Genomic DNA, 24,069 nt, shown 5'->3' on the forward strand with positions numbered 1-24,069 from the left:
ACATTTTTTTCAAGTATAATATCATTGAATCATATTTTTTTCTTTTCACACATTATGTATTCGTTGAATTACAAAAAGGAAGCGGCAAAAAAGAAAGCAGAAGGTCGATTTGTCGATATTCATTTTTTCCCATCTGATAAACGTTGCAATTTTTTTTCCCCACATTCAAAATTCTTTGCTCAAAGAGTCCATATACCATGGAAGATAAACATGGACGTGCACTTTTCTTTCCTTCGCGTGCTTTGTCTCCGGAACAATTTTATTTCCAAACTCTGTCGGCTCAATTTTTTAGTGTCGATCTTCTGTCTCCGAACCGTTAAAACGATTCACAATTGGAGAACTGTCATTTTCAATAATTTTCTAAAGTCACACATTCGTTCATTCACTCAGGGCATGACTACGAAGCGAGGAGCGTTCGATTCGAAAAATATGTTGAACATTAAGAAGAAGAAAAAACAATTGCAAAATGTACTAGAAAATATAAAAGAATGTCATGTTTACATAGATGGGAAGAGTAACGGAGAAGAAACCGACGAGAAACTGAAGGAAAAAAAATACATCGAGAATATCGAAAGTCAATATTAACGGCTGTGCAGTGTTTTAAGTCGATAAAAAGAATAAGCGTAGCAGGAATAACACGATATATATATATTTAACAGTGCATAGATTAATAGTACGTTGATTGAAGATCTTAAGATTTAAAAAGGCGAGGGTCACTGAATATTTCAACTAAATAGCAAAAACAAATAAAAATAAACATGTAGATATGAAAAGACGAATAAAATTCCATTTCACCATCGTTATTATTATTTTTCTTTATCTGTTTAATCATTTTTCATAAGCTAATATATACCATTAATGTACTTTTCAAATAATGATCCATTGCTTTTATCTATATTATTATCATATAGTAATAATATTAATAATTATCATAATCATAATAATAATTATAATTATAATCATAATAAATCACCAGCTAATTGTAATAATCATATCAACTTATTCATCAGTATATCGGTATATAATGTTTATATTTATATATAGATCATTATATATCATTATAATCGTCATTAATGTTTCTATTGATAATATTAATATTATAATATCTTAAGTATCAATTAATCAATTAATCCACTAGAAACACCGTTAAGTATATTAATATATATATATTTATGTGTGTAATGTGTATATTTAGATATTTATATATATGTATATATATGTGGGTGTATATACATATATATATATAATTTTTGTTTGTTTGTTTATTCATATCAATAGTAGTTTGTAATAGTATAGTAATAGTAAAGTAGTAGTAGTAGTAGTAGCAGTAATAGTAGTAGTAGTAGTAGTAGTAGTAGTTGTAGTTGTAGTAGTAGTAGTAGTAGTAGTAGTAGTAGTTCAAGTAATGGTAAGTATAGTAGTTACTGTTTTCTTTTATTTTCTTTTTTTTCGTTAATCATTTCATTATTTTATTCTTTATTCGTTATGATTTTGTTTTTTTTGTCGAAAACGAGGATAATTTTTGGACAGGTTGGAGGAGAAGAAGGGAGCAGATACGCAAGGCATTTCTATCGAAATAATCATGCCCTTAATACGTGTAAAATAAATCAACTGAAAATGACGGTCGAGGATAAATATTCGGAAAACTCGAATAGCTCTTCCGGTGGGTGGAGTTGAATCTCCGGAATTTGGGCAGGAAACACGCAGTTCTTTGATTCAATGGATAAATTTGGTTTCCTGGATATAGAATCGATTGAGGGTTCGAATAAAATTTTCGCTCTCCAACTTGACACACACTTCTCTCACACTTTTTGTATTTTTAAATTGGTAATTTGGACGCTGGACAGTTTGCCCAACGGGATTTTAGAGGTCTCATGGGGTTTTTTCTGCCTCAATGGTTTTCGTAGCTCAACCTAGCGATCCGGAACTTTAATTTTTATTGGAATTCATCAGTTTTTAAACTCGGAACGCGATTTTTGCCCTTGCCGTCACACTCCCTTCTTCTGGGTTTTCAATTCCCTCTCTACTTATATTTTAATACGAAAAAGAAAAAAAAGAGAAAAATTCAATGCGTCGATGGATCGATGTTCAGTGTGTTGTTTGCTTTCTGGAAATGTGACGTCTCGTTTGTTTTTGTTCTTTGGAAATATTGCCCCTCCTCCGTTTCGAATGTTGATCGCTCGCGCTTCGTAATAATACACTAACGATTTAATTATGCACTTTTGAATTCATCATTTAATTGTATATTTTCTCTCTCTCTCTCTGTTTTACTTTGTTTTTCTTCTTCTTCTTCTTCTTTATTTTTAATCCCTATTAGCTCTCTCTGAGATAAGATATAGTCGATAATTTCTACTTTGACCCGAACGTTTGGTTACGTTTTCATATTATGTTTTTATTCCCATTTTTATTCATCTTCATTTTTTGTTTCAATTTGTAATACGTTTTTCATGCTTTCGGATTAACTTTAAGACCTTATCTGAGACTTGGCAAAGCTTAGAATCTGCTTCGGCGAACAAACGCCCTTTTTGTATTGATTCTTTTTGTTTTTCGTTTGTTTAATCTAACATACTCTTAAGTTAATGCAACCATTTGTTTGTTTGTTTTTTCTTTTACGTAAAAAGTACGAGGTTCATTTTGGTTTTTCTTTACGAAATTCAGTTCCGAGAAAACTACAACTCCAAACCTTTTCTTTACTTATGTCTTTTCTTCTCCCGTTGGCTCTTTCTAACCGACTTTCTTGTTGGATTTTGTTTGCTCGTCTTTACCTCGTTCACTCCCACATTCGCACACTAAGATACAGTTTTGTTTGGTTTTTTTTTCTTTTTTATCGTTCATGTACGTTTTTTTTATTAACTCGATGCACTTTTTTCTTATCTCTTGCCCTCAACAGACTTTCCTTTTTTTCTTATGGACAAATTAATTCATAACGACTAACCGACGACTTAGACAAACTTTTTACGTGTTTACTTTACTTTACTTTTTCCCCCCTCTCATTGACGTATTCTTTATTTCATGTTTTTTTCGTTTTCCTCTGCTATTTAAAAGTTACGGAATAATTATATGATTCACAAGAGAACACAATGGTTGGCATTTGACGGTACGTTAAAAATATTTCCATTTTTAAATTCTCATTCCTTTCTCTTTCTTTCATTCGTTTATGTTTTTCAGCCCCATCACAATTGCACCCACCTTCTTTATTTTACTTTTTTTATTACGTCTATGTGTAAACCTGCCTTACTTCGAGGATGGTGTTATTTCTTTTTTACGTTTTAATAAATTACTTAATAATTGATACCGTTTAATGAATGACAGTCAACGTGATACTTTTGTTTCGTTTTCTTTTTTTTTTCTTCTTACTTCGTGATTTTGTTTGTTTCTTTTGTTTTTCTTTAATCCTACATTTGTTCCTGTCCCTGCCGCGAATAAATCCAGTCTTCCACTCACAGTGGATTTTAAAAATTCTTCTAACCTTAGATATTTCTTATGTTTTTTTCTTCCTATTCTTCATCTTCTTTTTCGTTTTAATTTATCGCCTAACGAGGAAAATAAAAACAAAAATGACGATCTATACATGTTCTGTGCTTAAGATAATTAACCGAGTCGAGATTATGCATCAATCTTAATCTTTCTTTCCTTTTTTTATTCTTCGTTCTGTTTAAGGTACTCTCAGAGGATAATCGGTAATTTATAATACATTTGTACAAAACTTATCCCTTAATTCAATAATTAGTCGACTTGTGTTTTGTTTCGCTCTTTTACTTTTACCTACAACGTTCTTGGTTTATGTTTTCTCGTTTTATCTTCGTTCCTTGTTTGTTTATTTTGTTTTTTTTTTGTTTCTTTTTAACATCTTTCACTCGTCGTCATTCACGTCGAAACCTCTTCCACACCCTTAGAGTCCCTTAACACCCGTAACTTTTCCACCTTTCATTCCGTTTGTTTGTCTTTGTTTTTTCTCCGTTTATTTATTTTTTAATATATTTTACTGAGGAGGGAAAAACGCGAGAACGAAAAAGATAAATGATCGACCGGCGAATTGGGTCGCGGATTCAAAAATCAAAATGGATCAGCACAACGATTCAGCAGATTTCTTGTTTCCCCCTGATTCACGATTTCCCTAATTCTTCCAGTTTTCTCGTTTCTCGAATAGCGTTCATTTAAATAAAGAAAAATAAATCGTCATCCAGCCAAGCTTAGAAACTTCCATTTGAGCTACGTACATTTTTTTCCACTCGAATGCGGAAAGTGACCGCAAAATCGAACGGAAATCGGAGCGATGAAATTCGAAAAAACCAATCTACAAATAATGTGTTCGAGCTTCAAAAGAAAATTTTGAATGAAAATAGTGTTACTTCGTTCAGTTGAAATCTTATATCATTACGAAATAAAACGAAAAAAACGATCGTATTCCTGGCACACGATTGTAAAATTCGTCTCCAACCGCTTCGTCTCTTTCTCTCTCTCTCTCTCGCTATCTCGTAATCTCATTTAATCGTAACGGATCACAGTGTGTGGCGTCATTTTTTTTAAATAATCCTAAACCTTAGGCGGATATCAACAATGTTTCATTTGACATATCGTGTGTTGTTTATACTATTTGTTTGTTTTAATTTAAATTTACTTTACTTGTTTTATTTTGTAACTTGTTTCTTTTATTTTATTTTTTTTCCGTAAAACTAGACCGATTCGAATAACTCTCAATAATTAACGATAATCCGACGTTTACACGTTTTGGGTAACCCGCTGAATTACTTGTTTTAATAATTAATTACCGTGGCAAAGCATCATCGACAAGGTAAAAAAATGCTTTTTTGTTAGTCATTCAATACTAAACGAATGAAATCTGCAATGGTTTTTCTTAAAACTTCTTATACTGTATTTTCTCGTTAAAATCGAATCTTACATAATTGTTTTTTAGTTCTTTTTTCCTCGTTACGAATTTACCTACTGTACAACCGTTGGGGTAAAGAAAAATCATAAGAATCTACAATAATTATTATTCCTTCGTCTCTCTTTGCCTCTCTCGTGTGTATAATCGTGAAAAATATTAAGGATTACGTTTATTTTTCTTCTTTCAATTCTTTTAATTCAATAAATATACAGCAATAATCGTACTTTAGTAACCATAACGTTGTCATAATTCTCGATCTCTATACTCCTTTTAAATGCTTATGTGGTTTTCATGTTTTCTCCTCACTTTTACTTAAATCACCCTCATCACTTTTAATAAATTCTCGCAATTAATTAGATGATAATTAAATGTAATAGTTTGATAGTTGTAGCAATACTTTGACACCTTGCGGATCCTTACTTCACTGTCTTAATAACGTGTGTTTCCTTTTGTTCCATTGTTTTTAATGTTCTCTTATCTTTCATCCTATATAATTCAATTTTATAATTCTACAATTGGATCAACACGCGCGTTTTATCACCGTGGGCAATATTTCCAAATCTTCATCGACGCATTGAGCGAGAAGAAACTTGAGATGCTGTTACAATGAAAAGCGATGAAAAATGAAAAAAAAAAAATAACTTCGTCAGCTTCAAAACAGGATTGAATTTTATCATTATGCGTAAGAACGTCAAAAGTCAAGTGTTGAGTTTCAAAAGAGTTCGCGTCATGAAAGACTCGAACGAGTATATCGTGCGGTCGAGTCGGTCAGTGTCGAGTCGTCTTCGTCCGCTTCCGGTTTCATCGGTATCATTTTTTTTCTCGTCCTTCATTCGAGGATATAAATATCGTGTTCAAAATCATCAAATAATTCAAGAAAAATGCGATAATCAACGTAAGAGTGCTCCCCGCGTGTAGAGGATAATCGAATAATAATCGATCCCGATCAACGCCACATATGCGAGGATTGGATCGACCATCGAGAATTAAGAAAAATAAACGATAAGCATGAAGAATAAACACGTTCGAACGTAAGAAAAAATAAAAACATGAGAGATCTATTTTCTTTTCATCAGTTCTCCTTTTCATTATATAGTTATCGTCTAAATTCTATTCCTGCATTACACACGGTTGTATTATATTATTATAGTCATATTTACCCAGGGCTTAAACATTAAATGCAACGAGCGATTTCAATAATTTTATATCATTAAACGTGCTTTCGTCTTTAAATTATTACGATTTGCCTTAATATTTTCGTCGTGTAAATGGCGGAGGCTCGGGCGACATTTTTTCATTACTCTCATTAATTCATTATTCAAATATCTATAAGATACAAGTGTCAGTTACGTTTTTTTTCATTACTCCTTAATTAACAACCGTTAACAACATAAGCTAATAGGTTTTGTTTTTGCCTCTTCGTTCGGTAATCTGGCCACGCGGCTCTCCCTTCGTAATATTAATGATAATCAAAGACAATAATAATAGTGATAATAATGATGATGATAATAATAATAATAATAATAATATTTATAATAATGATAACGTAATCCCTACAGTCTTATATCGATATTTTAGCTTATCGAATAAGGCTTTTTGTTGTTGTTGTTGTTTTTTTATTTTTCTTACGGTTCTCCTGTCTTTAGTGTCTGTATGGTTTCGTTTTATTGTTGTTATTGTTGTTGTTGTTGTTGTTGTTGTTGTTGACGTAGTTAATTGAGGTGACTTCTACGCTAGTCTCCTGGACGCCCGTTGTTCAAAATTGCTCGTATTCTCATTCTGGTTTGGCGTTTAATTTGTTTTCCCTTTAATCATTATTTTATTCGTAAATTATCTTTAATTACTGCGATTCTTTAGTCACCTGAAATTTGACTTAATAACCGTACGTGCTACGTTTTAAGTATGATTTTGTTTCGCTCGTTATCATGAAAAACATTCTGCCTCATTGTTTCGTTACTTTATTTAATCGATAATTCAAGGGTCCCGCGGGTCTTTAGGTTCGATGAATCAAATTGAGAAAAGACGATCGTCACGACAGCGCGAACGAATATACAATCATTTTGTTTGTCTTTCGTGTGTATGTTTGACGTTACTTTTGGTCTAATTGCTTGTTTCGTGAATTTTCGAAAAATTATTATTATCCTCTCGCTCCTTCCACTGGTACGCTATGTTTTCTCGTCTAAAAAATATTCAACGGGATCTCGGGGTTCGGGGAGTGAGCGATGCGCGAAAATGCCGAGATGCACGAGCCCCCCCGTCACAGCAGAAGTGTAACACACTTTGAAAGCGGTTAATTATCCAAGGAAAACGAACGTCAATCAAAGGAACGTTATCGAATCGTGGAAATGGATCACACTTTCTTTGCACTGAGGCGTTCAGTGTTCGGAAACGCGCTCAAGGTACACCGTGACCATATTTATGTTTACTTTTTTCCCCTCCTTTAATATCTTTCTCTCAGTTTCGCTCGTTTGTTTCTTCTTTTCTTTTCATTCATTAATCGTAAATCCTTAATTGTATTCGTAATAATAAGTTGCGGTCTCATTCTCTCTGTCTCGTTTATTCTCTCGTTTGTTCTCTCTCTCTCTCTCTCTCTCTTACTTTATACCGGATATTACTGAACAATTAAGTTCATGAATTTTATACATTTCTTAGTACATTTAAATATTCCTTTTCCCTTATTTCTTCCATTATCGGTAACGTTACTCTCTAAAAATAAAAAATTTAAAAAAAAAAACAAAAAAAAAACAAGAAAAATTAAGTTTGAAAACGAAAATCTCGCGGGTTTAAAAGGAAAGGAAACAAAACGTCGGGCGTTTATTTAGACTAAAAAATTGACAAAAATGGAACGCCTCGAGGCTAATATTCTCGTCGTTTGTGGTAAGTTTCTTACAAATTTATAACGTTATGAAACGAAAGTATAAAAAAATCTCTACAGACGAGAAAAAAACCATTGAAAACCCACACGTGTATAAAAAAAGCCTTAATGCATCGTTCAAGGTCCTTATACGAAAACGCGTTTCCTCGACGAAGCCTCGTGCAAAGTGGCCCCCACGAGTCCCCGGCGGACCGTCGAGTCCATCGATCTATATCCAAGAACGAAAAATTCTTACCAATTTCAAATTCAAAAATTCTCCCGAAATCGGTAAAAGGCTCTCGAAGAGCGTTTCGTTTTCGTCTAGTTTCTCGCCTCCGAGTGATTTCGGATTCTCGTAACAGACAAATAATCACGAAAATTAACAAGCAAAGAGCGAAGAAGCAGCCGCCAAAAACTCTTCTCGATCTCGCGGTCAATGCTCATCGGACAATAGGACGATTCACTGTGACGGACGCCAGCGCCCTCGGCATCGACGATTTCGAAAAATTCTGCATTAACTTTATTTTTCGAGCGATTACCCCCGTCAATTATGGCTCCTCACCCTCCGAACAATCTTTACGAGAAATATTATTATTATTATTCTTTTTTCACATTATTACATCTCTATTTGACACTAATATATATATATATATTTATGTGTATATATGTATATATGTATATTATTTTATATTTGTTATGTTCTTTTTTGTTTCGAGAAGCAAAGGGCACTTTGGGGTAAATATGACGATAACATGATTCCCAACCGCGTCAACCTGGGACGCGAAAAAAGAAAAAGCTGTCGTTAATCATGAATACTAATTATTATTATTATTATTATTATTATTATTATTATTATTATTATTATTATTATTATTATACTTCATGAACCAAGTCAAATGATCAATATATAGAAATATATTCGTGTGTGTGTGTGTTTAGTGTTTTTTGTGTGAGTGTGTTTTTGTATATATCACCACAAACATTGATTATCAATTAACTATTATCAGTTCATTCGACAGTTATTAAAACGACTCTAACTTGGGGGGCGAGGGGGGGGGGGGGGGGGGGGGAGGTGCAGTCACGGAATAAATCCTAATCGATTATTAATGTATATATGCATACATTTCTCGTGAAATATATGTATATACAAAAACGTATATATGTAAACACAGTCGTTGTAGCAATTAGTGAGAGTACCAAATGTTTTTTGCTTTCTTTTTTTCAAGTGATAGCGATGGTTGAAGTTTGAACGTTTTTCTTCGTGCATCTCGGTCTTGGGATCTTTTGTTTTCATTTTTTTTTTTTTTTTTTTTTTTTTTTAAATGAAATCGTCGAAATGAACGTTCTGTGATATGAGACACAACTTTCAAGTGTTCTTCGAAAAAGTTCAGCGGTCTTTTTTGACTCTGTCGCTTATTCAGCGTACTTGATTTCGTTCAAATGTGTCTCGTTACTCTTAAAAATCGTGAGTTTTTTGTTGTTTTGCTTTTTTTGCTTTTTTTGCCACATACACTAATCGTAATAGTAGAAACAGTTGCTAATATTTCGTATATATTGTATATTCACATATATACTTCATGTATTTTTTTCTTTCGTTCTTTTTTCTTCTCTCTCTCTCTCTCTCTCGCTCTCGTGTTTTTGGGTGTAAATAAGTTTGTATGTGTAGATGAATAATATGTATGAACTTTAATTCATGACCGTATTCGTTATAATAAATCTCGTTTCCTTATATTTGGAAACGAAGTAAAGTAATATGAAGGATTAAAAAAAAAACGATGAAAAATTAAGATTAAAATTATTTCGAGTTAACAGTTCGGCGATCGAGAGTCCTCGTCGGTCGACGAGCCTTTCGAACATTTTGTTTCTTTCAACGAAAACTCGATGAACATTGTGAAGAATTAAACGTGATAAAACGATCGCCCGGATGGCCTGCTCTTCTCTCCTCATTCTCCCTTCGTACTTCCACCCACGCCTAGTTGCCCTGTTTTTCCCTCTTTTTCTTTGCCAGTCCCGAAACACCTGGCTAACACGATCGCGCCCCGCAATCTTTCGTTCCCATTCGAATGTGATTTTTGAAAAATTTTCATCACTTTTCTCGTCAGACTGAAAATCGATTCGTGCCACCAAACATTTTCGACTTGAATCAATCCTCGCTCTGTTGTCAAACGTTCCTTTCCCTTTTATTTCAAATTAATTCGCTTTACATTACATTTTACTTGTCTGCAAAAGCTTTTGTTTTATGAAGTATCCAGTCTCTTTCCCAAATTCGCGGTTTCACTTTCTCTGCGATGTACGAATTTAGCTAAACCACGCGATCGTGAATATGTAATATTGTGTCGAGGTGCCCATGTGTTTGTGTTAAACACACAAAATTTTCGTATGATTGAATAAAATGTAGTAAAAGTGTCAAATAATCAAAATAATTATGATAATAATAATAATCGTATTAAAAATAATAGTAATAATATTAATAATGATAATCATTTTCCGTGATTGTGTGTATGTATATTATATTCACCATTCAATATCGTTATTATCAATAATGTGTATATAAGATCGTCGCACGGACAATAATTCAATTTTTACCTTGTCTCGTAAACCTCTACTTTTGTTTGTATCTTTGTTTTCTTTTTTCATCTCTCTTTTTCTCGTATAACCATTATCATGATCGTTAGTAATCGTTCTTGAATTAAATCCGTTCATTAACCAATTTTTTTTCTTTTTAATTCCTTGAAAAACCCCGTAGAATCCTTCTTCCTCTCTTTTTTATCTCTTCCTCTGTGTAAATTCATTTCCCAGCTCAGTTCTTAATCTGGAAATGATCTTCAACGTCGTACATACTTGATTTTTTTTCTTTTTTTTTTTTCTTTTTCATTTTCGATTTTCTTTATTTTCAGAGATAATGTGCTGTGAACGACTTCTCTGGAGCAACCAATTTTGTACGATTCTCGTGTGGTTTTCTATCAATGTTTTCATCGCCCGTTACGATTTTCTAAGACAGTTTAATCGACATTTTTCTGCATCCATTTCTTCACACGGTTTTAAGTGAGTTTTATTTACTCCCGTTTTTACCGCGACACGAAAATCGTACTCTTTTTTGTCGCGCCTAAACAGTCGCTTTTTATCGAGTGCTGAGAACGCGACTGTTCGTGGGACATGAGCGAGCGTAAAGGAACCTTTTGTCACTCGAGTCTGCTAAACTCTCGAGACACGCAGATTCGTCATTGGTCATCATCGATTTCTAAGCTACTAAGTCTAATATTTTTCAAGTTTTCGTTCCATTTCCTCCTCTCTCCTCCCTCTCTCTCTTTCCTCTCTTTTTTCAATTTTTTAAGGGGCTCGGGGGCTCGATCTTACCAATACAAAGCTAAACGTTACAAGTATACAGGTAATTTATTAGATTAATAATTTCCATTTCGTTTTCTCACTTTTCGTTTTCTATTTTTAATCAATATTTATCTTTATCGACGTAACGTTTATTTATCTTACTTCTCACTAATTCATGACAGAGTCGATCGACCATTTCCTCTACGGTCCCACTTGTTTTCATTTTCTTTTTCATTAATTCCGTTTCTTTGAATGATTTCCTCTTGTTTTAACTCATCGAATTTCGCAGGTGCACATCAAACCATGGAAATTGAGATTTTTTCACTTTGAAGATGTTTCTCGATCGCAGCTTTTTCATTGTTTGCTTATCAGTAAATTTGATTCGTCAAATTTATTGATAAAACGTGAAAACCTCGATTTTTCAATTCGAATGCACTTTCGAGCTTGCTCACTTCTCGTTAAATTTCCTTCATTCAACTAGTTTATTCCCATTGTTAAGAAATTTCCTTCATTAAAAATGTTTTTTTTTTAATTTTTTAAATTTTTATTAATTTATCGAGAAACTAAAGCCGACATGGGCGATTAAATTTTCATCGAGTTCCCAGAACTTTTGGTTACTTCCGTTTGTTTCTTGCTTCAGATTTTACGGTCAAATCTTCAGTTTTTTTTCTTCAAGAAAATTTACGAGCCACTTTTAGTTTGCGTTGCCCGTTTCGGGTTCGATTTTAACGTTCTTTTCGTTGGCTGTCGTTACTAGCCGGTATAATATTCGCGTGCATTTAATATTTCTCAAAAGTTTAGTGTATTCGGTAATTTCTTAACGTTTCATACGTAAACGTAGTTTAGAATCTGGCGTGTATTGATGTGTCGTTTCAATAAGTATATCTTTGTAGTTTGTCTATCTCGAATTTGTATATTTGTTGAAATTCAACGATTGTATGGAGAATGAGAGTGGAAAGAATTAGGAATAGGATTTCTCAATGAGGGAGTCAAAAATCAACAAGAAATTTCGGCAACGAGCAGACGCGAAGTACGAAAGAATGGGGCTCATGTCGAAATAACCGGAAAGGAAGAAGAAACGAGGCAACGGCTCTCTCTCTCGCTCTCTTTCATACGATATTAGAAAACAGAAAAAAAACAACGAGAAATATTAAATTGTGTAGTAAACATTAAAACGTAGCGATTAGTTAAATAACCAGTCTTGAGTGTTGGGGAGTGAGGGAAAAAAGGGCTGTTGGGAAATTATTCTCGAATTTAATAATCTACGTAAAAAGACGTTTAAAAATATAACTTACGACTCTTGTATACACTCGCGGTATAATTTATTAATTCAATTGTATATTTATGAATGTACGAACTAATTAAGTTTACGAAAAGAGGGAATGAGAGGCAATTGAAGTGTACAAAGAGAATAAGGGAGCAAAAACGACGAATAAAAATGAATCTTAATTACAATATAAATCTACATTTTTGTAGTCTTCATGCACAAACGATTTGTTTTTTCCTCTATAATACAATTTGTGGTAATTTACTTGTTGTTTAGTTTCTTTTACGATTAATCAACGAGGGACGGTGTTGCCCGGGGAATAAATGCAAAAGCCAAAGGAACGAGGGGGGCGGGACCATTAAAAGTGGAATCGCGTGGCAAGTTCGTGAGAAATTCAGATATTAAACACCTTTGGGGAATAAAATTGGCAAAGATTGAACGACGAAAGAAAAAATGCAATCCCTGGGGCTACGCGGCTTCGAACCGCTTAAATATTTAATAACAACGGACCCTGCGGTGATCCGAGCTTACTTTATCGCGAAATAATGAAAAGAAAACTGAGAATGATTGAAATAAAGAGGAGCCAAGTTCGTAGACGTGGAGTTCTCATAGTCTTGCAGTTAAATCGAGTTCTGAATACGAGAAACAAATTTAAATTCATCATTGGATCTTAAGCTCGAAAAATTAATATTAAATAATTAATAACAACCCTGAGTGCATGGCGCGAGTGTGCAGCCCTATCGTCAACTGAAAGGACAAAAAAGGGGAAGTCAAAACAGTCGTTGTAAACGACTTGAATTAATCAACGTTTTGGAACATAAATAAACGAAAAAAAGAAAGAACGGCTACTCATAACTCCGCTACCAATAAATTCATTAAATTATCTTCGTTATTTTCAACATTTAAAATATTTTTTTTTTTTTTTTTTCAATAGTGTAATGTTTCTCATTGTAAATGTAAATATCAGGTTATTCTCATAATCAATAAATCGTAATTACTTTTAGATAGTCTTTCAGCCATTTCTTTCGTTTCTACTTCCGGCAACACGAAAATACCATTTTTTTCGTTAGCTCCATTCACAAAAGAAGGGTAACGGATCGGGTGAAGAAAAAGCGTGGAAAAAAGTAAAGGAGGAAGAATAGTGTGTATTTACAGAGTGGAAAATTCGTAATTGCCTAGTTTTTCATCCTTGCGAGACTCGTTAATGGAAAATTATTTTACTTCTGTTACGGGCGTTTCTCATAATATATTCATTCAGAGATTAAACTCTCGGAGTTAATTTTGTATATTTGGCCTTTCAATGATTACTCAAACCGTTCTCAATATCCCATTGCGAATTTACCCTTTCTTGCATTCATCTTCGATTAATAGTAAAATTGTATTTGTAATTCTCCTTTTTTTTTTGCATTCGAATGCTCAATTTCATCTTCGATTTTTGTCACGAAATTCTTCGAGACCTTCTCCTCACCCCTTGTATCGTTAGTTTTCCTAAAACTATGGAAGCATTCACTTTTGAAATGCTTCTTCTTTCCTCGTCAATCAAATTTTCGCATTATTAGACAAAAAAGACAATATCGGTGTTCGAGTTTTCTTCGTTACTCCGTTGAGTTTCAATGGTAATAGCACTAGTGGTTTTTTCTTTATCACCCTCTCGTTCATTCTGATTAACTTGAAAACGTTAATTTTATGCTTCATTTTAGTACTTCTTATCTTTTCTCCTCTACTATTATTTACTTTACAGTTTAAGGTGAGAAATGGACAGCCTTTTTATTCATTTGTTTAGGTAAAAAACTTATTTCCTTCTCTAAGATGATTTATCGTACTTTTGTATCGATTTATTTTCCTCTCGACGTTTCTCTCGTATTCATATTTCTTCTCGTCTTCCTATTCGTTTCATTCGATCCTTTTTATTTCTATTTAATTTATTTTATTAATTGAATAATCAACAACTTGTTTCAATCATTTAATCAATCGATTCTCTCTCCCTCCCCTTCTCTCTCGCTCCGGTTAGCATGCGAGTGTAAAATTTTTGTTCTCTGGATTGCTGTGTGTTTAGTGTTTTTTATAGTTATTCGTCGCGTCAGTGAACGTTTCGATAGGGATAAGATTTAATTGAGCTTCCCTTTCGGTAATGTTTCTTTAATTTTATTCTCGTTCGAATGAATTAGTCGTTCATCTATTGTTAATTGTCGTCTCGTATTGATTCGACGTCGCGTTGATCCCAGGAATTTTAAGTGCCACGCTTCGTTTCAGGAATTTTAGTAATCATTTTTGTTTTCTCTCAAATCAACGCTGTGCATTTCGATAAGGAATTTTCGAACTCGATATATGGAAAATGGAACGCTGCGATCAAATTCTTCCAAATGTCATATTCGACTCGAAAATAGCTGTATTGCATTTGTTCTCGTTGATAAAAAGATTGATAACTACTGAAGGGACACGACGTAACGAGGCTCTCGCAATCAGGGCAATAGACGCGAGCCTCTTCAGAGATCGACTCTCTAAAAGATAAATATTCTTTTTTGTAACTCTCTTGTTATTCTCTCCATTTGTTTGTTCGTTTTTTTTTAGGTCTATGGTAAAACCCTACAGAGTAAATATAATTAAGCCATATATTTAATCAGGTAGACTTTTCAGATCGAAGCCCCCGGGGAAAACACGGATTGTCGAACGATCGCAACATTTTTTTCGACGTTCTAATTCGTTTCATTATATTCGCATTCGACGACGACGACGACGACGACGAATAAGAACTGGAGAAAAGAAAAAAAGGAAAATTTATTCATGCGTGTTTTTTAAACCCTTTTTATTATCTCTTCCTCGAGCCCTCTTCAACAAACTCTCAACCTATTCGTGATGAACTCAGTCTCGCCGCTATACAGAATTTACAATCTTAATAAGAAAACTGTCTTAAGATCCTCGCTTTAAGGACTATGCGGTAGAAAAAATTGCGCCGTTAATGGAAAATACTATGCACTCCGAGTTTCGTTTCATTATTTTTAGGGTATTATTTCTAAGTTTCGACGAAATTATATTTAAAAAAAAAAAAAAAAAACAAACAAACGAAAATCCATTTAAAAAACGACAAAAGAGAGAAAACAACAAATATTCGTATTATACTTTGTGTTTGTTTTTTTTAAATAATAATAAATAGCGTAGTGTTTCGTACTATCACTCGAGACGTGCCAGGCTCACAATTATCATAATTTTTTCATTTTGCACATTGATCAGTTGTTTTTGCGTTCGTTCTTGTGTGTGTCTGTAAGTGTGTGTATGTATTTGTTATTTTTATAAGTTTGTTACAACGAAACTAGAGAACAATTTCGTTTTGATTCCGCATTTCTCGACGCTTAACTTTGAATAATTCCAGTTTTATTGATTCTTTATATTTTATCTTTATTTTACGATCTACTTAACGGCCTCATCAGGCGGAGTTCATATTTTACAAATTTGCGAGGGATAAACGAGTTGCGGTATTTTGTTTATTTTTATTTTTTTTTTTCGCTCCAATTCTTACGTGCTATGTTTTGTTTTTCGAACGAGAATAACAAACGATAAAAGAAAAAAAAACGGTGACGTTTTTGTGGGAGAATAAATACGGTGCAAAGGGGAATTTGAGGAATTTTCACGCGAATTCAACAACATCTCGTGAAGGGAGAGGAAAGATCGTGGTAAAAAAGATCATTGTCAAAAAGAGCTTGTAGCAAGGGCGCGGGAAAGGAGGAAAAGTAATAATATAAACGCGACAAAAAAGTGCGCGGTACAATTTTGTACAAAAGCGACGAGAATTCTATGAATTTGCATGTTTCATTCGTTCATTTTATTCAATTTTTATCGTGTTCCGTGTTGTTTTTCTTTTCTTTTGTTTTTTTTTCTTTCTCTCTTTCTTCAATCAACGCTAAATCTAATTTGTTAAATGTAAATCAGCCAGTGTGAACGCTATCGCGAGAGTTCATCAATAGTTTGAAGATATTTTGTTTGTTTTATATTTTGTTTTTTTCGTTTCCACGTCGTTCTCATCGTCGTCTCATTAAACATTATCTATTCGATTATCATTATTTATTATTACAATTATGATTATTTATTACAATTAAATGTGAGAGATCGCGAAAAGGGCTCGGTCGGAAGGAGATGTTGCGATTGAGTTAATCGTCGTCCGTCGTCGAGTTCTCATTCTATCTATTTCTCTGTCTCTCCCTTTCTCTCTTTTTCTCGCTCAAGCGTTACGTGTTTTCTTTTTCCTCTTTACGTTCTCCCCTTTGATTCGTCGAATTTAACGGATTTTTGCATTCTACGTGATGATAAAAAAATTGGAAAAAATACAACAACATAAAGCAACGAAATGGAGAGAGATCATAGAAAAGAAAGAGAAAGAAAGAGAGATGAGGGGAACATTTTGGAATCACGCCAGTCTCGCGCGTCTTCCAAGCGCGAATATTCATTATTTAATTATAAACGCAAACCTTTACGCTCGCTCGCTCATATTATTTTCATTGTTTAATAATATATCGTACCGTTCTTTTTCTCATCATAACCATTACTTTTTATCATGTCTTTCGAATCATGAATCACTCCCTGTCCTTGAAGTTCCTTAAATTCATCATATTTTAGTCTCTCTCTCGTACACGTATTTTTCCCAAAGTTTTCAGCGTCATGATATCTATATCTCGATTGCGACGTGGTTTCGATATCTGTACCTCAATTTTTTTTTTTCTTTTACAATGAAAACACGAAACTCCTTTCTTTTTCTGTACTTTCGTCTTTCTTTCCATATTTCCACAGGCTTCGGGCAACAAAATTTCACCCTCTTTCTCCCCGTCAATCTTAGCCAACTCTGCCGGGCGTTATTTTATTACACGAAAAGACATTTTTCTTCTTGATTTTCGCAACAAAATTGATAAAAACCACGCCGCAATGAGGAGTCTGTTCAGTGATTCTTCATGATGCTTGTCGTGATCGGTTGTTGAGTTTTGTTTTTTTTTTTTTTTAAGTTTCTGTCGGTTGGTTCGTTTTTTTATTTATTTATTTATTTTTTTTTACTTTTTTGTTATTTTTTTTTCTCTCGCTCTTTTTCTCTCTCAGCACATTACTCTATCGCGGGTCAATTAAAATGGTCATGAGGTGGGCCACTCTTTGAAATCAAAGCCTTGCTGGCCAGGTTTAGGGGCGCTGGCGGCATACCCACCTTGGTTGCTCTCCCCACCCTGGTACGAACGTTGTGGATAAGACGTGTCAGCGTAACTCCCAGTGTAACCTGTATAACTGTAGTCCGGAGTCTTTGCAGAGCTGCTACTCGAACCAGGCGCACCCGAACCCGTTGTCTGCCTCGAATACATGTCACCTGAAACATCGCGCCAACCAAATGTTTTTTTTTTCTTTTCGCTCTTTATCTCTCTATAATTTTTCTATCTTCCTCTTTCTCTCTTTCGCTCTCTCTCTCTCTCTCTCTCTCTCTCTCTCTTTCTCTCTCTCAATTTCTCTCCACCCTTTTCATCATCTTCTTTCTTCACTTCATTCACTAAAACCTGTATTAGAGAGACTAGATTTCTACGTTTTTGTTCTTCGGGTCATGTGTTATTTATTATTTTAACGATCTCGCAAGGATTTGCAGACAAATTTTCATTCATCAAATAGAATGGCATTTCGAGGTCAATTGTACCAGTGAAAAGGCTTCGATTTTACAGTTAGTGATTGTTCTCATTCTTTAACGGGGGGCGGGGGGGGGGGGGCGCTTTTTGAAGGCGATAATTCAAAAGTATTCTTTTCTCTCCCTGCTTTTCCACCACAATTGCATTTACCAGGTTAATTCTCAGGAGAAGGAGTTTTTTGTTCGAAGGATGGTTTTTTTCGAAATTCATTTCGACTAATGCTTATTCGTCATTTGTTTTATTTTTCTATCAATTACCGAATAACGGTACGCTGACAGAAGGCGAGAACTAAGTATTTTGAATTCATCGTTTTAGAAAAAAGGCTTAGGAATTTTGGTCCGCGGCGCTAAGGTGTGATTTTCAAATTTCGAGAATTTATTTTTTGGTCAATTTTTAATTAAAAAACCGAGAATTCTACGATACCAATGTTTGGTCGAAAACTTGAGAATTCGATTCTCATCAGCCCCCTCGATTTCCCCCGGATGTTTCGTTTCAATTTTGTTTTATCGCATCAAATCTATCCAAAGCATCTGACCTTGATTAGAAAGAACAAAAAATGGCGCAGACACACTTCGTCGTACGGTCTCGAAATAGAAACAAATCGATCAACTATCTCGTGCGATATTAATCGACCAGCTAGAATCTCTGAGTAGCAAGACTCGACAATTCGATACTAAAATAACAAACGTAACGCTTACGAAATAGAAAAATAAAAAAATAAATAACAAACCATAGATAAGTAATAAAAAAATATCAGGAAGTCGAATATTTTACAGGCACATCAGCAAGCAAATGAAGAACGTGACGTTCGGTCGTATAGGAAAAACATTTACAAATTCTGCGCTACTCTAAAATAGATATAAAAAAATATAAATGAATATTTATATGTAAATATAAAAGTAGTAAAATTTTTGTTGAAAACAATGGCAAAAATGGAAAATTTAGCGAAAATAAATATTCCAAAAATAGCTACGACTTTCGTTAATATATAATAGAACACTGATCCGTCCACCAGCTGACAAGGTTACGGGGATGTAATGAGGAATGAGAATAGGAGTGCACTACCCTACTCTACACTCTATTTTATACAAAATTATTTTTTCTTCTTTTCTTCTTTCTTTTCACTCTCTTTTTTCTCTCTCTCTCTCTCGCTCTCTCTCTCTTCCATATCTCTCAGTCTCTCTTTCTCTATTTCTATTTGTCCTACAAGCTACAAAGAGTCAAAAAGCCAATTTGAATTATTGAAAGAAAAAAAAAGGCAAAAATTGGGAATTCCGTCAGTTATGCATTTAAAAATGTTACATTTCCAATTTCATTTTAGTACGAACAAATTATCGAATGTTCAATTGAAAAGAAATCTTTATACGACTGAATTTTTGTATGGAATTTGATGCTCTAAAAATGCAGCATATTTTTCATCGCTTTCGACTAAACTTTTGCTCGATATTTCGACTCGCTTCGAACAAGTAAAAAACTGTTTTATTTGTGTAGAATCTCGTTCCTCTTCCACCGTAACTATCAATTCATAATTTTTTTGTATCTATAATCAAACGAATATCATTTAGTACAGAAAACATTATGAATTATTAGTTAAACTTTTAATGCGTAATTAAAGTAGAGATATTTACATGTTAAGTGTATTCAGCAACAAAGAAGAGAGGGCATGCTCTGTTCGACAATCTACACGCAAAAAGTAGAAAATAAGTGGAAAATACGAAAAAAAAATAAAGAACAAACGAAAAACATTGGCCAAGAAAGTTCTATGCCACCGACTTCAAAGCCTTCGTCATGTGAACATTAACAGTGGTATTCACTGTGTTTAAGATCTTGAGGCAAGTAAAATTAACTTAAAAAAATGATTGGAGGATTCGTTCCAGAAAAACGAAACAGGCAAAGAATACGAAGCACGATAAATAGGAAAAATTTAACTTTCCTGTACATTTTATTGCAAGTTCCTTTCAATGTTTCCGAAGACGAGATTAAAATAAAAAAATAATTGATCACAAGTCAGTGAAAGAGTTTAGTAGAATGACTAGAAAAATCGAACTCATCCAAATTCTATGCAAATAATGTTCATTTGAGTAACCAGTCATTCACAAGGCAACAGGGAACGAAATTTGGCAATGAGTAGTTTATAATTACAAAGCACATACGGAATCGACCTATACATGCTACGAATGATAATGAAACGGAATAAAGAACAAAGTAAATATAATGCTTAATAATTGAAGACGAAAGTGGCAAAGTACGAACAATAATTGCAGCCAATAGCATTGCAAAAATGATAAGAATATATCCCAGAAAGATCGTAATTAACAAAAACGCATACGACTTGTCATTTTTTTTAACAAACACGAAACCAAATAAATACAAGATGCAGACCTAATGAAAAAATACTAAATAATTCATCGAAATGATAAAATTAAATTCGATAAATGGAAACGCGAAAAAATAATATAAAATATATCCTTCCCCCAAATCGAATAATATTATGAATTATAAAAAATGACAATTTGGTTCGACGATTCGTCAGTCATATTGCTGACTCTTGGATCGCTGGGAACGGTATTTGAATAAAAAAATTTGTTTCTCTATTAAATTGATGGGAATTCATGTACTTTCTGTCATGACGATTTACGGTGGAAAGAGGAGAGAAATAAGAGAGCAAGAGAGTGAGAGAGAGAGAGAGAGAGAGAGAGAAATAGAGAGATAAAGAATTGTTTTTTTTTTGTTCTGGTTTGACTGAGCTTTTGAAGACTCACCCTGCGGGCCAGAGGGGTTCGAGTTGGAGTTGGGCTGCGAGGAGTTGGGCTGAGGGGGCTGGGGTGGGGGCTGGGTCCCAGGAGGGGGCCCATTCTGTGGCATGTTCCAGGAGTTCCAGGAACCCCCGGGCCCGCCCCCCGCAGCCCCGCCAGTACCCGCCGTGGGCCCGTAACCCCCTGAAGCGGCCGCCGCCGGCCCACCTGCGTAACCACACAAAACACGTGTAACCGACCACCGTCACCACCTCATTTTCCTTTTTTTTTTTACATTTTCTTTATATTATTGTTTTTTTGTTACTTCCTACAAAAATCTCGCAATATTCTAAACAATGCGCTCTTTTTTGACTTTCCTCTTGCACATTTTTTTTGTGTCACCCCTCACCCTTCTCACCTTGCTCGTTTCGTTTATTTCATTGTCGTACTCACTTTGTTGATTTGTCTCCCACGAAAATTCCGAAATTCTGAATATTTTTCATCATTTTTGCCCTTTTTTAAAAAACCTCGCGTTCTTACCGCGTTCCGCCTCTGCTTTTTTTTTTTTCTTACAGCAGCTTTATCCATTCCGTATTATGCTTGTTTTTATTTAGTGTACCGTTCGTTGGTTCGTTTATCCACGAAGATACAGCAATACCAAAAAAAATACCAAAAATTCACGTTGTGATCAAAATTTCACGTGACTCTTTCGCGAACGTACGTTTTTTCATCATTTCAGTTACATCGCTTGCGGAGAGACCCTTCGAGAGTGAGAGGTCTTCAGTTTGACCGAGGGGATATCGAGCCAAAGTAAAGAAGATTTCGGAAGATTTTCGTTGGGAGACGAGATTTCATTATTCTCGTTTTTCTCGTCGAGATTATTCGCTCTTCGTGAACTCTCTACTTCAAATCTTGAAAAAAATTTATTGCGGTAATTGAATCATTTCTTCTTTTCAAAATTACATCCCCACAATAAATCATCGAATCCGATCCTCTTTCATTTCGAAATGAAATGTAATTACGAATTTGAGATAATAGAAATTTAAAAAATTTCGTTATTCGAATAATCATTGTGAAACGCGAATCAAAAACTTGCAAACCAAAAGTATAAAATGGAGATATCATTTCGATAAATATTATTCTACTTTGAAAATATTATCAATATTTTTCACAGCAATAACCAACGAAAAGCGAAGGAATCTGAAACGAATGAACGTATGAAAAGATTGACGACAAAAATAGATGGTCAGAGAGTTGAAAGTTGGAAAAATGATCGTTTCGAGGCATGATCCTATTAAAGATATTTTCTTTCCTCATTATTCTCCGTAGAGGCACGGATTTTTTTTCAGTATTTTTTTTTCTATACGCGTGAAAACTTTATTGCTTTTTGTTCGTCCCTTTCATCTCATCAATCGAGTTTTTTTACGATTTTATCTTGTAATCTTTTTCTTCCAATTTTTATGATTTTTCGTTTGTTTCCAGGTCAAGAGACAACTAAACCTCTCCAAGCAGGATGGAAGGGGAGGAGGAACAGGATCAAAGTTATGTTAATTCATTAATAACGACCTTACGCGGATCTCGCGGTTTCGAAATTGCGTATATATATGCATAGACGTGAATAAATATATAAATCAACAAATATTCATGTATATACGCCCGAACGATTCGTTATTTTCAATTACTGTTTTGCCAGCTCCCACTATTATCATGGGGTTGGCAATTTTTTCAACGTTTCCCGCGCCCGACTTCCGGCTACTATTCGTTTCTTTAAAAATTCGAAAAAAGAACACTATGATAGTCGAAAAAAATGAATATTTTCCTTACAGGACAAAAATAAATCTGCAATTCAAATAAGTTTTTCTTAAAATAAAAGTTATCGGTCGCGAAAATTGGACGAAGATTCTAAATCAGCAATTTGCCTTTGTGACATTAAAAAATTTGAATCATTTCATAAAAAAAAAAGGAAGTTAAATTTCCCAAGGTGATTTTTTTCTATCCACAAAAAATTGATATTCTCGAAAACGGAACTCGATTTAGCCCCGCCGTCCTTATTTGCAGCCGAAAGTCGTGCTTGCCCCACAATATTTCGTGATTTCTACGCGTGTCAAATAAGAGAAAAAAAGGTATTGAAGTTTGCAGGATTCGAAGACGACGAAATTTTCGTTATGATTGTCTCTATCGATTGTTTTCCCAAAGAACAATAATCATGTACAAAATTGAAAAAGCAATCTTAAGTATTCACGTTCACAGATCTAACAGTCGTTAATTTCTTTTCCTCAAATGTATTTTTTTCCTGCAACAATCGAACATTCACGTAAAATTCTTTTTCGTTCGATAAATTATCGAGTCGTCAGATGCAATATGAATAACTGATCGTTTTTTTTCTAAAACGTCACTCGATCTAACTCCAGAAAACTTTGAATTTCGTCGAATCGTTGCTCGTTTTGGAACTCTGCAAACTTCGATAGCACGAGTAAAAGTAAAGAAAGATGAAAACGTATGGAAAGTGAGAGGATAGTAAAGTGGATGTAACAGAACTCACCGTAGCTACCGTAACCTTGAGTAGCAGCTGCAGGTTGAACGTTGTAGCTGTTACCCCATTGGTGCGGTGGAGGTGGAGCAATTTGTTGCTGTTGGGGTTGTGCCCAAGCCTGAGCGTTAAACTGTGCGGTGTAACTCGCATATTGTGCACCAGTTTGCGGACCCGTTGATCCCCAACCTTGATACTGTTGCATCATGTTACCAGGAGGTCCCATCGGTCCTCCCATCATAGGACCACCCATCTGACCATTCGGTCCTCCCATCGGTCCCATGTTACCGGCCATACCCATCGGCGGTCCACCTTGTTGAGGCGGACCCCATTGTCCTGGATGTCCGTCATTCATTTTGCTCGACGAGTCACGTGGCTCCGCGCGCTTTATCTCAACCTGAAAAACATCACAATCAACCACTTCGGTAAGCCTCATCAAATTTTTCCAAAACACGGGTCATTTTTCATCTGAGAACAAATATTTCCGTAATTTCTTCATTTTTCGTAATTGCTGCAAACATTTTCGTGTAAATCCCAGCACAATTTTATAAAATCGTCATCTTGAATATACTTTGGCAGAGCAACGTAATTGCTATTGTATATTCTTCTTCAAGCAGTTGCGCAAAAATTTCATCAAACTTTTATTTTCAATATTGTTTGTCATGTTTCGCTATTTTTCTCGTTCGAATAATCATTTGGACAAGATAAATAAATGATTCATGGAAATGATGAGTGAATTTTGCCAGAACCCGCCGTTACTTCAACTTCTGTACGGAAATATTTGTTTTCGAGAAAGAAAAATGACGAAGTAGCCGAT

The 24,069-nt window shown here is 34.4% G+C and overlaps 1 protein-coding gene and 1 long non-coding RNA gene across 6 annotated transcripts in view; one reads left to right on the forward strand and one right to left on the reverse strand.

Annotated features, from left to right (window-relative positions):
- Hrb27C (Heterogeneous nuclear ribonucleoprotein at 27C) overlaps nucleotides 1-24,069 on the reverse strand; it is a 31,976-nt gene that overhangs the window by 2,439 nt on the left and 5,468 nt on the right. For 2 of the 5 annotated variants that reach the window (XM_043428585.1, XM_043428586.1), the window contains exons 5-7: nucleotides 23,265-23,649; nucleotides 20,750-20,950; nucleotides 17,525-17,680 (exon numbers count right to left, since the gene is read on the reverse strand). In XM_043428585.1, the coding sequence (XP_043284520.1) occupies nucleotides 17,525-17,680; nucleotides 20,750-20,950; nucleotides 23,265-23,649 (742 nt within the window). Of the gene's footprint in view, nucleotides 1-1,442; nucleotides 8,519-9,137; nucleotides 10,558-17,524; nucleotides 17,681-20,749; nucleotides 20,951-23,264; nucleotides 23,650-24,069 lie in introns of those variants that run through there. The other 3 variants (XM_043428588.1, XM_043428587.1, XM_043428589.1) reach the window with 3 other exon arrangements.
- LOC122415971 (uncharacterized) lies at nucleotides 5,811-22,978 on the forward strand. Its single transcript, XR_006262037.1, has 3 exons — nucleotides 5,811-5,922; nucleotides 21,462-21,653; nucleotides 22,205-22,978. It is a non-coding gene; the product is annotated as an uncharacterized lncRNA (long non-coding RNA).

The sequence above is a fragment of the Venturia canescens genome, chromosome 9, assembly GCF_019457755.1.
Source record: "Venturia canescens isolate UGA chromosome 9, ASM1945775v1, whole genome shotgun sequence".
Taxonomy (NCBI): Eukaryota; Metazoa; Arthropoda; class Insecta; order Hymenoptera; family Ichneumonidae; genus Venturia; species Venturia canescens.